We start from the raw sequence: 15,095 nt of genomic DNA, 5'->3' as shown, positions 1-15,095 counted from the left end.
GTTAGATATAAAAACTTGGTTGTGTACAAAGACCTTTGTGTATCCACTGTTTTAGGTTTACTTCATTTTATGGCATAAGCGTAAGGACAAATGCTTGCAAGATGCTACCTTTTCCTTCAAAGGCATGTAATGCCGGGATACCGGTACTTAAGGGAATTATCAGAAGGGTAACAGTCAACTCACACATAACTAATGTGAACTGACGATGGACCTTACTTCTTTTTTTTATAATTTTTGTTGGTTATGTTGAAATATGAAATGGGCACAAGTATTGGAACAGTTGTAGAAGCTACAATATAGGCAGATCCTTGCAGGTGTGACTCCTTTCTGTAGGGCAGAGCCTCTCAGGCACCTTATGTTGTGTACTTTACATCCTATGCTACAAAGAAACGGTGGCAACCAGCCTGTGCTACAATATGGTTCCACTGTGGCTGGGCCCGTCGGTGACTGCCAGGTGCATGGGGCACGGTCCATCTAACCACTGAGGAGGGACAAAATTTCATCAGTCACACTGAAATTCACACAGCAGTACACAAAACAGGTAAATATGGGCAGATGTTCAACCGAAAAAAACCCACAAATTTTATCTTTCATTAACATTTCTTTGCTTGTGCTTTAAATCTTGGAATGTTTGCAGTAGTCTTATTCCCTCTGTTTTCGCAGTGAATTCCTACTGTGAAATCATGACACTGTATGTTTTGTATTCTATAATTGTCCTACAGAATTTTTTTCACCCACAAACTTAAAAACCTCTTTTTCCTTCTCAGCAGAAAATGAATTTACAGCATCTAGGTTTCACATGAAATTCAAGTGCCATTATGGTATTACATTTCCCCTGCCCTTCAGGAGTTCTAATGGGCCTACCTGTATCAAGTTGTGTTCTATCTGCTGGGAAGACCTGAAACGCTCGTTCATCTGCTGCTGGGAAAAGTTGTAGTGCATCTGTCCACCCTCCCCTGCTCTAATGGGATCACCCATCATGTGATACAGGTCTGAGGGCAGCAAAAGACAAGAAAAACATGCCATTCAAGAATTATCTAAACATGGCTTGATATAACAGTCACTGTCCAGACCTATGATACAGTAAGTCAACCTCGAGTACACCCCACCCGAAATGAAGTACATAATAGGGACTTAAAAGGGGGGTTCCAGCTTAGCCTACCATCTAAAAAATCTGAAAGGTACAGGAACAGTGCTATTCCATACCCGTCTAAACTCAGTTCTTCGTCTACCGTGTAATTACCCGCTACCAATTATATATATTCTTGTTATTTAGTTTGGTTATGTTTGTAAATATTAATGACATTTTGTGTGTTCCCTAAAACTACGTAATTCAGCCTTTTGTACAATACTTTGTATTATTAGGCTGCAATGTTATTTTAGTTTTATGTCAATTTGCAAATAAACCATTTAAAACTAGAAAGGCCAATATTTGCTTTGGAGCAAATACAGCGATGGGTTCACCACATTTTACGACATGGCAGGGAAAGAATGGGAAACACAAGGGAAAACAATGATTTACATTGATATAACTATAATATGAAGTAAAATACAACTAAAACAACAGTTGGATAGCTATTCCCTACTTTATTGGTTAGGATTTTTAATTGCATAATGCAAACTGTTGATTTTCAAAATAAAAAAAAACGTCCATGCCCGGCATTCCAATGCTGGAGCAGGAAAGCTTGAAATACCTACCAAAACACTTGAATACAGACATACTGTCAGTATGGAAATGCTTCTGTGCAGGTGTTAATCAAGTTAAATCCCAACAGCCAATCAGCAAGAAGTATAGAGGAAAGCTGCATGCCTATTGGTTGATGCCCTGCATTCCATTGTGATGACTCATGCCCAAACGTGGTAAACAAGGCACACTAACACAGTAATACATTTGCTATAACACAGCCAAAAAACTCAAATAAAACCATTCTAAAAGCCTGTATCACAATAATTTAAAAAACGCCTAGGGGTATTTGCCCACTGTACCTCCATACCAAATTTCAGGACCTTGGGCCCTAAAATGAAGAAGCTGAATCCATTTAAAAAATGGCAGGAGAAGAAAGAGGAGGAGAAGAAGAAACACCAGAAAAAGCAATATGGAACCCATAAAAAAAAGTAACAACAGTTAATGATTTAGTTCACTAAATCAAGCAAGGTTTCAGGTGTTAACTGAAGATATCAATGACTGCATTTTTTTCAATAAACAGCTCGAGTCTGCTTCAGACCTGATGTCCTGATCAACATATTGCCTTAAAGTTTTGGGGATCGACTTTATCACCTTAAGCTGTAAGACCATCTAGATCCACACTTGATGAATAAATAAACAAACCACTGTTTGATTTTGTTATCATTCCAACAACCTAAGTCCTATAGAAAATTATAGTTCCCTTGCAGACCAATACTGAATGTTACCTTTGAGTAAGTGTGCTGACCACATCTGAATGTCAACATCTGGAATTTTGCTGGCAAGCTGCATAGCTGGGAGGACCATGTTCATACTTTCCTGTGGAGGAACATTTCACATCTGTGATAATGGATCTATATCAAATTATCGTAAGATTACATGTTTTCTTTGACATCATCTAAGTCTGTTGACATCAGGCATTTGATTTTGCTAAATTGAATGCCAATAAATATCAGGAATGACAGCATAAAACTGTTAAAAGCAGTTATATGATGTTAGGACACAGCAAGTACAAGTAAATTTTATGGATGACATCCTCCTTAGACTCCAAATCTAGTTCGATAGGGTGAAAAAAAAGGCAGGCCAAAAAAACAATATTCCTACATTTTCAAATCATAAACCTTGTTATACAAGAAATGATACCTACTAGTATATTGTGTTACAACAACTTTCAAAAATTAAAGTTCTTAAATGGTTTTGATTCAATGGGAACATTAAATATAAAATGAAATACATTACTGCATCAAAGTAAAAGACAAAACAATAAATAAGAGCCTTGTCTTGTCTCCTCTCTTTGCCCATTTTTGGCATGTTGACCACTTTCACTGAAAATTAATGTGTGTGCTGAAGCCATCCATAAAAATTACTTTCTGAGGCCTTATGTAAGTTTACTTACTCTGCTGTTCCCTAATGACAAGAAGATGTGACCTAGCAGAACCAGTGAACAAGACGTCAATCTATTCAAGTCTTCTGCGTTGGACATCTTCAGGGTTTCTCTAAGGTATCTCCTGTAAGACAAGAAACACAACGTAATGAGCAATAGAACTCAAACTTAAAGTACACAATGACAAGAAATACAGAGTTGCCACAGATACAAAGGAACAATAAATTAATATGTTTACATACTTTGCTTCGTGATATCTTTCCTGGAAGAATGATTGCAAGCCCCTGATGTAGTAGCCAGCCGCTGTCATTGCATGAGAACTGGGGGGAAACAGAGAGCATACTTGATAAGCAACATGGAAAGTTAAAACAGCAAAAAAAATTGACACTATTTTTTCATTCTCTTTGATAAAGAGATCCACTAATACCTGTACCTCTAAACAAAGTCATAAGTTAGAAGAATTGTTAAATAAAGCATTTAATTCTTGAATCACCCAAAAGCTGCCCAAATACTAGGATCATACTTACCTACTGGGATAGGTGTCTGGATTTATTCTTTCTAGTAAACTTAATAGCTGGAACAATACAGGAAGGAATATCAATGAGTCAACATTTATCAACACAAAACAATGCCATCATCTGAGATACACAACAATTGATCTACATGCAACATAAAAATACATGTATTGAGATAATGTGCAACTTTTCCAGGATTTTCCATGTCACGAAAAGTACTGTTAAACAATCAGTCATATGATTCCTAACCTGCTGGTTCTTCCCACTCCTGAGGTAGACAATGGCCAGGTTCAACGATGTGAACATCCACAGTTCTGGCTGTTGGGATAACTATTGGAAAGGATATAATAGAGACATAAACAAGGAGCATTCAAGCTGAGCTGATGTACTTAGTTATATAAACCTGCATTAAGTCTTTTACTTGTATGAACTGAATGTTGGAATACATGCATACAACATGAAAACAACTGGAAATAATCATTTGTCTTTGCATGAAAGTACAAGTATGCCTGTGACAAATGATTAATGCAATGGCCTTTCAAATCAATGTATCCAAAGACTATAGAAAGACCAGTATTAGATAGGGAAGAGATACTGACCCTGGATTCTGTCTGTGGTCTTGCGTGAGTGGAGCTTGCGAGACGAGATGCGGCCATGGTGTTAGACATGATCTGCAGGGAGACAGAGGTTGTCAGATTTTCCCCACACTGAACCTGATTACAATCTCTTTACAGTGCAGTAGGAAAGGTGAAGGTATGGCATATATCTGCACAGGATGTTTAGAGATAAATCAATAACTTGGTTACAATTTACAGTATTTCAATAACCTATCATGATGACATAACAGTTACTAGTAATTTCCATTACATGATGATACTATGTATTACACCATCAATACATAACAATTGCCAGAGGATAGTTTGGTCAGGGGTATAGTCAAATTTGTTACACAGGTGTCATACCCTAAGTGCTGCGTTAAGTTGTCCCTCTGCACTGTCCAGACAGCCCATGGACATAGCGTACAACCCCAGTAACGTGTGCAGCTGGGCCCCGTGGGTTACAAACAGTTTGGGCTGCTCATGACATACATGGCAGGCCTGTGATATCTGCAGAAGGAGAGGAACAAAGCTGTATTGGCCACAAGCAAACAAGCAACTTAAACAAGAAAGGCTATAAAAATCATTACCATAGCGATGATTTAATGATTATTATCATATAGCCGGACGGCGTGGACCAATCAGAGGCCCGGATACCCGTGCTGTTATTTCCCGATAACAGCACATGTGGTGTTATGGCGGAATAACAGCACATGTGGTGTTATGGCTGATACCATTATGTTATAGGGTATAGGGGCATGCGACTCTTTCTGTAAACCTTTGTAGCATTTTTCTGTCCAATAAACTTTTTTGTTTAGCTTCATTTAAACTACAATTTGCATTAAATGAAATTATCCATATTTGTTTTAAAGCGTATAATATATTCGAATGTATTTTTATGTATGTATATATATTAAAGCTGTTGTATTTCAAACAGGAATTGTGTTGATTGACAGTTTGGATAGGCTATATGATAATAATTTTAATGCACTGCCTTTTCCTCGTTGTATATGGTGTCATAACTGCATGGGCAGCTGCCATAACCACCTCATAAACCACCTCGTTCGCTTCGCTCACACGGTGGTTTATTCGGTGGTTATGGCAGCTGCTCATGCAGTTATGACACCATATACAACTCGGGGCAGTGCATTAACCCTTTATTATTGTATGGGGTGGAGCCAGAAATCTCCTTTACAAATGTTCACTACACTTGCGTGTTGCGAATTATACAGGATTGGTGGAAGAGGTCAAAAGATTTAGGCTTAAGCATATTTTTGGCATGTTTTAGGCATTTCATAGGGCTCCTTTTGTTGTAATGATATCTTTTTTACTGTGCAGGCTATATACTAAATACACATTTAAGCATATAGTACAAGGCAGCCATTCTTCCAGGAGCAATATAATGACATTTGCATATTGGTCATAAATATAAGGTCCTAATCCTAATCTTATTCAACCAACTCTTCCCCCTACCCCATTCGTAGCCTTCCTCAACTCTTCCCCTACCCCACTCGTAGCCTTCCTCAACTCATTGTAAAAAATTGTACAAAAAGTTTGTTATTGATGGGCAGGCAAATCTTTTGCAGCTGAATCTTGACTTAAACATTTTAAAGCTGATTTTGTAAGATTCAACATATAATTGCGTTCATAGGTGGTCACATGTCGATATTAGTTGAAACTAAAAAGTTATTTGAAGCATAAAGCTTGAATATACTGCTCCTAGTTCTTTCTCATGAGCAACAAAAATGTGCTATATTGTTTGCTCTTTCTTGATAGAAGAAGACATGTTTGAAACATCAATAAAGACAGTCATTAATATTTTGTGTGCAAAATAGCCACAATTTGCCCAAAATGGTGCCCGTCACATGCATAGCGACAAAGGCCTTTCCTGCTTGGTCCAAAGACCACCTGGCTGAAGGCTCAAAACCAATTCCCGAGGGAATGCATTTGTCTTAAAATTCTTTCAAAGCGATCTTAGTACTTACACAAATGCCTCTGCCCCTGAAGCATCGCCAAAAAAATGTAACTGCCTAATACCTACTGCCTAAGTGCTATATAATGTCTTATTTAATCCAACAGTAGGTCTTTTAATTGTGTAGTACATTTCTGACATTTTTGCCATGGAAAAAGAGTGTATAAGTACTGCCAGAGGAATGTGCAGGTGTCCTGTACCCACCTCCTGCACTGCTATGGACTGCTGACCCATGACTAGTCTGCACATGATGATGTGTTCTAACAACATCAGCTGGAAGGTGGACAGGATCGGGCTGGAGTCCAGGACTGTGTACATGAAATAAACAGCATGCAATTGTGAAGAAAGCAATGACTAGTTTGTAAAAAAAATGTTTAAGTGCCTTCTTAGTATGACTTCTTATAAATCATTGAGCCACTTACTTTTGAGCTTCTCTATCTGCATGAGGGCCTTGTCTGTGTACTTCTGTGCCTTGTCCATGTAGCCTGCTTGCATGGAGTGCATCACAGTAACCTGGAGACAGGACGGTTGGTGGTTGTCATGAGTGTCTAGCTTCATTTCATGGTCGACAATTACAGCAAAAGACGTGCCCCACTTACATGTGCTCTTTCGTGGGTAACTGTCCCAGTATCAACTATTAAGTAATCCAAATATGTAAACTCATCAAGCAATTCAAGGATATCAAGGACACCAAAAAGCCAGACAGATTAATGACTTTTAATTTCCAATCATCCAGTCATGTGTAGAACTCACCAGGTAGACCAGGACACACATGTGCTCCTTGGGGAGCCACTGGAACAGGTCAGCAGGGTGGGAGGGGGGCGGCTCATCATCTGTGTGGAGAGCTGTGATGGTCTGTATACTCTGCTGCAACTGTTTCAAGTACGGTTTGACACTTTTCACCTGTGGATGAACATCACACAACAAGCTGGTGAGCCCCTTGCAGAAGAAAAACACCACTTCAGGGCTATGGTATTTCTGTAACTTTTCAATATCACAACAATCCCACTGACAACCTTTTTCAACATTCTTTGAGTCACATATCTGACATATAATTGACTCAACTAATTGAAGTCACCATCAAAAAAAGAAAGCTGACATACATGGTAAATATTCTTCAGATAATAGTTTCCGTTAAAGGCATTTGGGATTGCCATTTTTGTATGCACATCTGGAATCCACAGATGTCATCACAGAGCTTAGGTGGTTTGGCCTTACAAGTTACAGAAGTGACAAAAGCGAAAAGAAGAGTGTCATGTTTACCTGTCCAACCATGAGGAAGTTGGTGACTTGCAGCACCAGTAGGTACACTCTGAGTGTTTCTCTGTGTGTGGGGTGTCCAGTCCATGACTCCAACATGCTGTTACACAGAGCCAACAATGGGTGGACCTCGTGGAACTTCTTGTCCATCAGCAGAAGCTGGAAACAGAGAAACAATAATAAAAATCCATGCTTTTCATGTATCATAGAGCTCTACAAGTAGTAACTGACCAATTCCGGACAGGGTTTTTACCTTTGAGCTCAAACTGTAGATACAGGTAAGGCCATTATTCTTTATCAAAACATATTAAGCATGCTCTGCTTGATCTGGGACTACTGTTCCCCGCTACTACTATTTTCCAATAGTAAAAGCTCTTTGCAAAACTCTTTCCATATGTTTTTTTTTGTAGTATATGTACTACAGTTTTCATATCCTTTACAGATACTGGTACATGTATTAATATTTAACAACAGAAAATACTCACCATTGCCTTGCTCAGCATAAACATTACCCTATATGAGAGGAAAATTATTGTACATTAGACTAGAGGTTAGGATAATACAATGTGTTGAGCAATAAAACAAAACGATACACATTCTTAAGATTGTAGTATGCAAACAACTATTTTTGATATTTTGGAAGATATTTTCAACTTCTTCTAAACCTATATGAAATCACATTGTAAGCAATCTCTAAATTATATGAGCTTGGGGTACACATCATGTCATTATGAATATATGATCATAAAACATCCATCATTTAACAGTAAGAGATTATGGTATCATATCCTTAATTACACAACTGGGGTCCACATTTATACAATCTGCATTTAACAAAATCCACCTGTGCATATGTCTACCATTAGCATGGAATTCCCATCATTTGATACTGAGGAATTGCATAATTTCAGTAATCATAAAAATCACATCCAAGTCTGTAATTTACATGTACTAGGTAAGAAAAGAAAGAAATCACAAACATCAACTTTACAGAGTATAAAGTTGTCATCAGTGTTGATTTCTGATAATGTTCCAGGTTTATATATGACAACCATTGTCATGATGTCATCATTAATGATTTTATCTGATAAGTACACTCTGCACATACAGATATGCTATGATGAATATTATCTCCATGTGAGATGTGCATCAATTGGCAATTGTCCAAACCTACTGATCAAACTGTACATTCACTAACAGTAACCCCACACCACAGAAACCAAGATGTGCAAAAATCACTGCCTTCATGATTATGAAGCTATGCATTAAGCAAAAAATGACAAGCAATATTCTAGTACTGTGGAGAATTTTTATACCATTCACTGGCTTTGCACACATCATGGGGTCACAGATCATTAAGTTCTCTTTAAGTCTGACAATAAATCATCAAGATATATTTACAGGATTAAGAGACTATACAGTATCTCGTATCTGGCAAGTACAAAAAAAGCATAATAGTGAGGTATATATCAAATCTGCAGCAAATTTTGCCAATACACATAAAATTATAAACTCACTTACAAACACATATGCATGCACAGATAAGCACAGATAATGTGTATATATCTATATGATCCTATCTATTGGATAAGCATGCAGGGTGATTGAAAGGCATGCAATGATCTGACAGGGTTCTGTAATTGCGGGGCATGCCACATACCTAGTGTTGGTCTGATGTGAGCTCCACCCCACACTGAAGTACAGCAGGAAGGTATAACAAAAGGCACATATTAATACTGCTGGAATACAACCTTCCTATTCTGACTGAGGAGGAATTCCCATCCCTCAAGTATTGGACCATTTGGAGGGGGTTACCATGGAAACCTGGGGGAATCTGAGCTCTTCACTAGTTGCTACAAAATCTTTACATCAAGTATTGTTTGTAATAAGACACTGTATTCAGTTGTAGCATCAAGAATTACAATGAATAATATGCCTAAAAGTGGAAAGCATCAGAAATGTCTAATAGCATGACTTGCTCCTATGTACACTGTTAACAATGCTGGTCTACCCTAGCCTACCTTGTGTAATAAGCCCCTGCCATGGCAGCAGACTCTGCTCCATGTCCCAACAGCTCACAGGCTGATATGTTGTCTCCTTCCCATGCATGGATTTGCTACATGGAGTGTACATTCAAGTTCATTAATTGTTCAGCTATAGTAAGAGATCAAATGATTTGGAACTTCAGGGTTACAAAGATGGCCCATACATGAGTAGATTTTGATTCTGGCTGATGAAAATATGTCCTAAAACTTTCTGCGAGATGAAGAAAGAGACAAAAACCCGGAAATTGCCGTAATCATTCTATTCATAATTGCTGTCAGGCAAAGGTATCGCCACCATATTTGACATTTGAAGTGATGGAGTAAATATCACTTTGTGCTTTTGTTTCAGATACCTTGTCTGTGTTGTAATTATCAGTAATGTTAATCCTTATAAGTAATCCAAGCATGTATATTCTCATCCTGGCATTGATGCACATATCCCCATTAGTGAGCCAAGCTAGATTTATGGATTTTATGCTAAACCGCCATACTACAGGCAGTCTGAAATTAGGGGCTACATTATAGTGGGCCCATTAAGACCTGAGCAACTCCTCATAACTTACCGCTAACTGGAATAGCAGTCTGAAGTGCCAGTAGGGTGCTGGCTGCGATGTGCTGATCGCTTTCCTCAACAACGACTTGGCAAGCTGGATCTGGTTTTGCTGTGGAACACAGATGTCATGTAACTGTAAGACATTTTACCTGTAAAACATTTTACCTGGATATCATGTTATAAATATAAAATTTCAATCATTTAAGATTGAGGGACAAGATCATTTTCTAATTAGCTACATGGAGTGAAAGCCTGATTATCAAATCGTCCAAAAATCATAATATATGATTTGCCAACATGATATACCGACATGTACCACAAATATCTTACTGACATGAATTTTCCTTTATTGGAGATCTTGCCATATATGTGAAGGTAGAAATATGGTACTATTACTTACGTGTTTGTAGTAAAGGTTTGCCAAAATGGCTGCTGCCTCATATCTGACATCGTCAAATCCAGGGACCTAAAGACTGGTTAAGGATCGAAACTTGACAAGTACAAAAGCAGAGCTAGTACTAGCAGACTCTTTCATGCTAATCTGGGGCACATCAATTGGTACAAATCATAGTATTACACAGTGATTCAATTACTATCAATGGATGCTTTATAAGAATTAATCAGCAGAAATCCTACTCATTGCTTTGGCTACTCTATTCTCCCAAGCATTACATCCATGAGGTATAGAAAAAAGTCTTCATGGCGCATTCTGGACAAAATTCTTGAATTCCTTGTTTGACATCCCTTACTCGTTACTCATATCTGATTTAATACATGACATGTACTGTACATGTACTAGGCTACTAGTACTACATGTTATGTTAAGACTTCATCAAAATTCCCTGCTAAAAATTCTTATCATCACTTATAAAATGTCCTAATTGTCATTAAACGATAAAAAAACAATGACATGCTACAAAATTTTTTATTGAGGTAAATCATGTTTGCTTCTTACTCAAATTTGTTGTCTGTTGAGAATGCAATTAACATCATGTGGGTGCAGCATTATATTACAGGTATACTGGTAGCTGTTTCAAGGTGAGAACAGTTGTTGAAGATAAATGCCAATGTTACTATTATTTATAAATGCAGGTAGCTAAATGTGATATTCTTGACCTTACATGGCATAACTGTGAATCTGGTATCATTGTAAGCAGGTAGGCAGGACAAGTGCTAAACAGGTATTTGAATTTTGATAACAGACAAAAATTGCTGTTTTTTTTAAGTTTTGTGGTACTAGCAAAAGTAGCAACGCTAACAAGAAACAATGTTGTAACATAGTCTTCTACGTATATGGATTCATGTTACATGTAACAAAAACTAATTGATAGAATCTTTGTATGTACACATTAAATCAAGTACTGCACTCATGTAATCAAAATGGAGCATTGCTCCAAGAAAGAATAATAACAGAAATTCATCTGTACGCCATCTAGGTGAGGAATTGCTGACTGCTCACCTCACAAAAGCACATCAAACGTAACTCTGATCAAAATTCACCTTAAGAAGTCTTAATAATAATGATTTGCTGTATTTTCCTACGCAAGAAGCTTAACTCTTCAGGCTTGCTGCTAATATTAGGGCCCTATCCTAAGCACAGCACTATGCCATCCTCACCTTTGGTGGCCATTAAATGAACATTACTGCTGTACGTCATGCCATAATGTCGTTAAGGTGTAGGAATATTCATTAAGGGCAAGACGGGCTTTACAACCCCACACCTCCTCCTACCAGGCACGCAGCGGTAACACGCCCACACACATATTGATTCCCCAATCAATCCCACTTGCAGGTGAAAGTGAAAAATTGCACACCTGAGGGATTTTCCACCTCCTCACTATCAGCCGAGCCTTGATGAGGCATAAATGCGAGTTCATCCCCCACTACTGGAGGTGGTAATTTCTGTGTTTTTATTCCACACATTATGGGCAATCCGTGCCCCAGACGAGCAATAATTGTTGAAAAAGTGCACCATCATACCTAGGACAACCTAGTTGTTATTGTGGTATCTCCCTAATCATTTCCTGTCCTCGAACTTTTGCCCCGGGGTAACCTTGAGATCACTGAATCACCTGTATTGTACCCCATGTAACCCTCTAACAACGTGTAACCACTCCTACACTACAGACGACAGTTAGGGCATCTCACTCTCAATCCCGCCCACGTTTGTACCGTCCGAGGACGCCGAAGGTAGTACTAGATGTTATGATGTGTCAAATTTGGCGGGACAAATCACCCATGACATACATGAATCAGGACAGGCAGGCCTGGTCGGGACATGTCATCTTTCAAATAGAGTATCATCTTGCAAACGATAAGGATACGGTTTGTGTCAGCAGCCACTGAAACGGAAGCGAGAAACAGTCTTCAGTAAGGTCACAGGGTGACAGATTCACGGAGAAGACTAGCCTAGGGATTCGATGAATTCACAAAAATGGCTAAAAGCGACATTAAGAGCTTTGAAAATGCATTTCTTACCGCCTTTTCCAAGTGGGAGCGCGCCAGGTCGGTGTTTTTGGTGTGGGTAAACAATAAGCTGCCGAGTTGCAAGTGTGTCCGGGCCTCGATCCCAGGAGGTGGGTTGAACTGGAAAATACTTTCCAAGCAGTGGATACATAGCTTGATTTTGGGTGGATTAGCAGTCCTGAAACTTTCTGCGAGACCCAAAAGAGACAAATACCAGGAATCATTCTGGTGCTGAGGCAAAGGTACCGCCGCCATATTGAAATTTGAAGTGATGGAGTAAATATCACGAGATTTCGTATTGTGCGAGAATTCAACGAGATTTGGCTGGGCTAAACCAACAGCAACATGTAGGGATGTTGTTGGAATTACACTCAACAAAAATAGTTAAATTCTCAATCCATTCTCATATATGTTCGAATTTTTATGCTTTAGCTCTATATAAATAGCTAAGTGGTGTACCATTGCAGTAAACTTGTACCTTTCGTATTTATCTAAGCATAAGAGAATTGATAATCCCCCCATTCTCATAGATCCAATGTTACCTTTGACCCATTCGTGTCCGCACATGGCTGTATGAAGTTGTAACCTGGCTTTATATTTTACGCACTGAACGTTTATACCATTATCGATACCTTCACGGGACATTGCTGTCGTTAAGAACAGCATATCATGGCGAAGGGAAAAGCTGTAAAGTCCAAAGGGCCCAAGGTCAGTGCGATTAAACGTAGAAACATCTCCCAGACCAAAGCCAGCAACAAGCGCAGGAAGGCCACTGGGAAAGCCAAGAACAAGTTTGGCACTACACAAATTGGTAATAATGCCTCTGGTGCTAATCTTGGCAACCTTGGCAGTGACGGAGAAGATGTTGAGGAAGAGGTTGTGCCAGATGATATGGTCGATGATGACCATTTGGAATACCTGGAGACCATGGGACAAAACATCAGTTTTGTCACTGACACGCTTGAAGTTGATGAAAATAAGGAAGAAAGGAGTGTGAAAAAGAGGAGAAAAAATGATGAGGATGACGTTGCAGACTATGAGGAGTTACCACGGAAACAGTTCCGCCAGATGAAAACAGAGGATAGGAAGTATCTGCATTTACTTCCTATTAAAGGAGAGAGGGGTATTATTCCACAGATGATGGAAAAGACTGAATCAGATGAAGAGGATGTTGTTGAACAAGAGGAAGAGGATAAAGAAGAAGATGTTGAAGAGAAAAGTGAAGTGAAAGCGACAGCAACGTCCCAGACACTATCTGAAGTGGAACTTTTTAAACTCAAGAAAGAGACTCTCGCCCGGCGTAAGATGCAGATTGCGAAACTCTCCATCCGTGTCATGGACAGTCCCCAGGAGGCCCTGTCATCCCTGAAGGCTCTGCGAGTGATGCTGAATGAGGAGGATCCTCAGGTGGCCGTTACGGTGAGGAAGTTGGTGATGTTGTCGCTATGTGAAGTGTTTAAGGACATCGCACCCGGCTACCACATCAGGACTAGGACAGAGAAGGAGATGCAGCAGAAGATGAAGAAAGATGTGAAGCAGCTGGTGGAGTGGGAGGAAGGACTTGTGAGACAGTACCAGCTGTACCTCCAGCACATGGAAGACATCATCAAGGCCTGTACTAGCAAGAAGAAGGCTCAAGGGATAGTATGTATTTGTATCAATATTTTACATATTATAATTTTTATATAGTACCAGTGCTTTGTAGTTGCACCTGTATGCAAAGTTACTGAATCTTGCATATGGAACTTTTGAGGTACCTATTCTAGGAACTTTATTATCTTAGAAACAAAAAACAAAGAAAGAAAACTACCACAGACCATATATACTTCAGTCTTCCATTTCAAGACAACCATTGCATGGTAAAACATTATTTGGACAGTTTGATTGACTAATAAACAGATTATTTGACAAGGAATTAAGAAAAGTTTTGTGTAGAGAACTAACCATGGATTTATGATATACATTTGTATCCTTCCAGAGTGGCCAGAACAAGCTGCCAATGAAGGCCCTGCACAGTCTGATGGAGGTGGCCGTGAAGTGCATGTGTGAACTGCTAGTCAGCCTGATGCACTTCAACTTCAGGACTAACATCATGGCTGTTATAGTGCCACTAATGGACCATTCTAACTCTGACATCGCAGACATGTGTTGTGACACTGTAAAGAAGGTAAGTTTTTGGTACACTTGCACTTTTTTCTGTTGATGCTTTAAAATTTGTGTCCTAAATCTGTAAAATGGATTCCCTATTTCCTCTACTGTTATGTAGAGAGCATTGACTGTTCTTGTTATGTATCCATCCGCTGATCTTATGTAACTGCCTTTGGAATATATTACTTGAGGGGTTTACGGAAAAACCTGGGCTGTCTACCTTACCAGGCTGCCTTACCAGTCTACCTTGCCTGTCTAGGACGTCAGGCTACTGAACTCCCCCCATCCACAGCCTCACGAACAGCAAGACTTCCAAGCAGCTGCGCCCCCTGGCGGAATGCATCAGAATTGCACCCACTACTTTGGCACGTGCGTGTGCACAAACCTTAGGCCTGTGCAGCATGGTAATCTCCCAGCAGATTTTTCGGTGGCAAGACAGTATCCATTGGCCAGAGGAGTGTCCATTAGCTTT

General features: G+C 39.2%; 2 protein-coding genes across 2 annotated transcripts in view; one reads left to right on the top strand and one right to left on the bottom strand.

Annotated features, from left to right (window-relative positions):
- Window positions 1–237: 237 nt before the first annotated feature.
- LOC109471846 (MAU2 chromatid cohesion factor homolog) lies at window positions 238–12,775 on the bottom strand. The gene is made up of 20 exons (XM_019771233.1): window positions 12,488–12,775; window positions 12,334–12,351; window positions 10,410–10,475; window positions 10,020–10,118; window positions 9,433–9,527; window positions 9,072–9,104; window positions 7,897–7,924; window positions 7,415–7,570; window positions 6,905–7,054; window positions 6,574–6,664; window positions 6,356–6,459; window positions 4,546–4,689; window positions 4,183–4,254; window positions 3,833–3,913; window positions 3,596–3,642; window positions 3,311–3,388; window positions 3,081–3,192; window positions 2,413–2,503; window positions 865–992; window positions 238–481 (listed from the first exon to the last, which is right to left on the bottom strand). Exons 1-20 carry the CDS (start codon window positions 12,728–12,730, stop codon window positions 410–412), a joined length of 1,908 nt encoding a protein of 635 aa, XP_019626792.1. The 5' UTR covers window positions 12,731–12,775; the 3' UTR covers window positions 238–409.
- Window positions 12,776–12,888: 113 nt separating this feature from the next.
- The window catches only part of LOC109471844 (nucleolar complex protein 3 homolog), an 8,155-nt gene continuing 5,948 nt past the window's right edge, over window positions 12,889–15,095 (top strand). The window contains exons 1-2 of the mRNA XM_019771232.1: window positions 12,889–14,119; window positions 14,454–14,642. Coding sequence (XP_019626791.1) covers window positions 13,145–14,119; window positions 14,454–14,642 — 1,164 coding nt within the window. The 5' untranslated portion in view covers window positions 12,889–13,144. The remainder of the gene's footprint in view (window positions 14,120–14,453; window positions 14,643–15,095) is intronic.

This window comes from Branchiostoma belcheri, unplaced genomic scaffold, assembly GCF_001625305.1.
Source record: "Branchiostoma belcheri isolate BF01 breed outbred unplaced genomic scaffold, Haploidv18h27 scaffold26, whole genome shotgun sequence".
NCBI classification, from domain to species: Eukaryota; Metazoa; Chordata; class Leptocardii; order Amphioxiformes; family Branchiostomatidae; genus Branchiostoma; species Branchiostoma belcheri.
The sequence above is the reverse complement of the archived record's forward strand: the minus strand, read 5'-3'. Positions and strand labels throughout refer to the sequence as shown.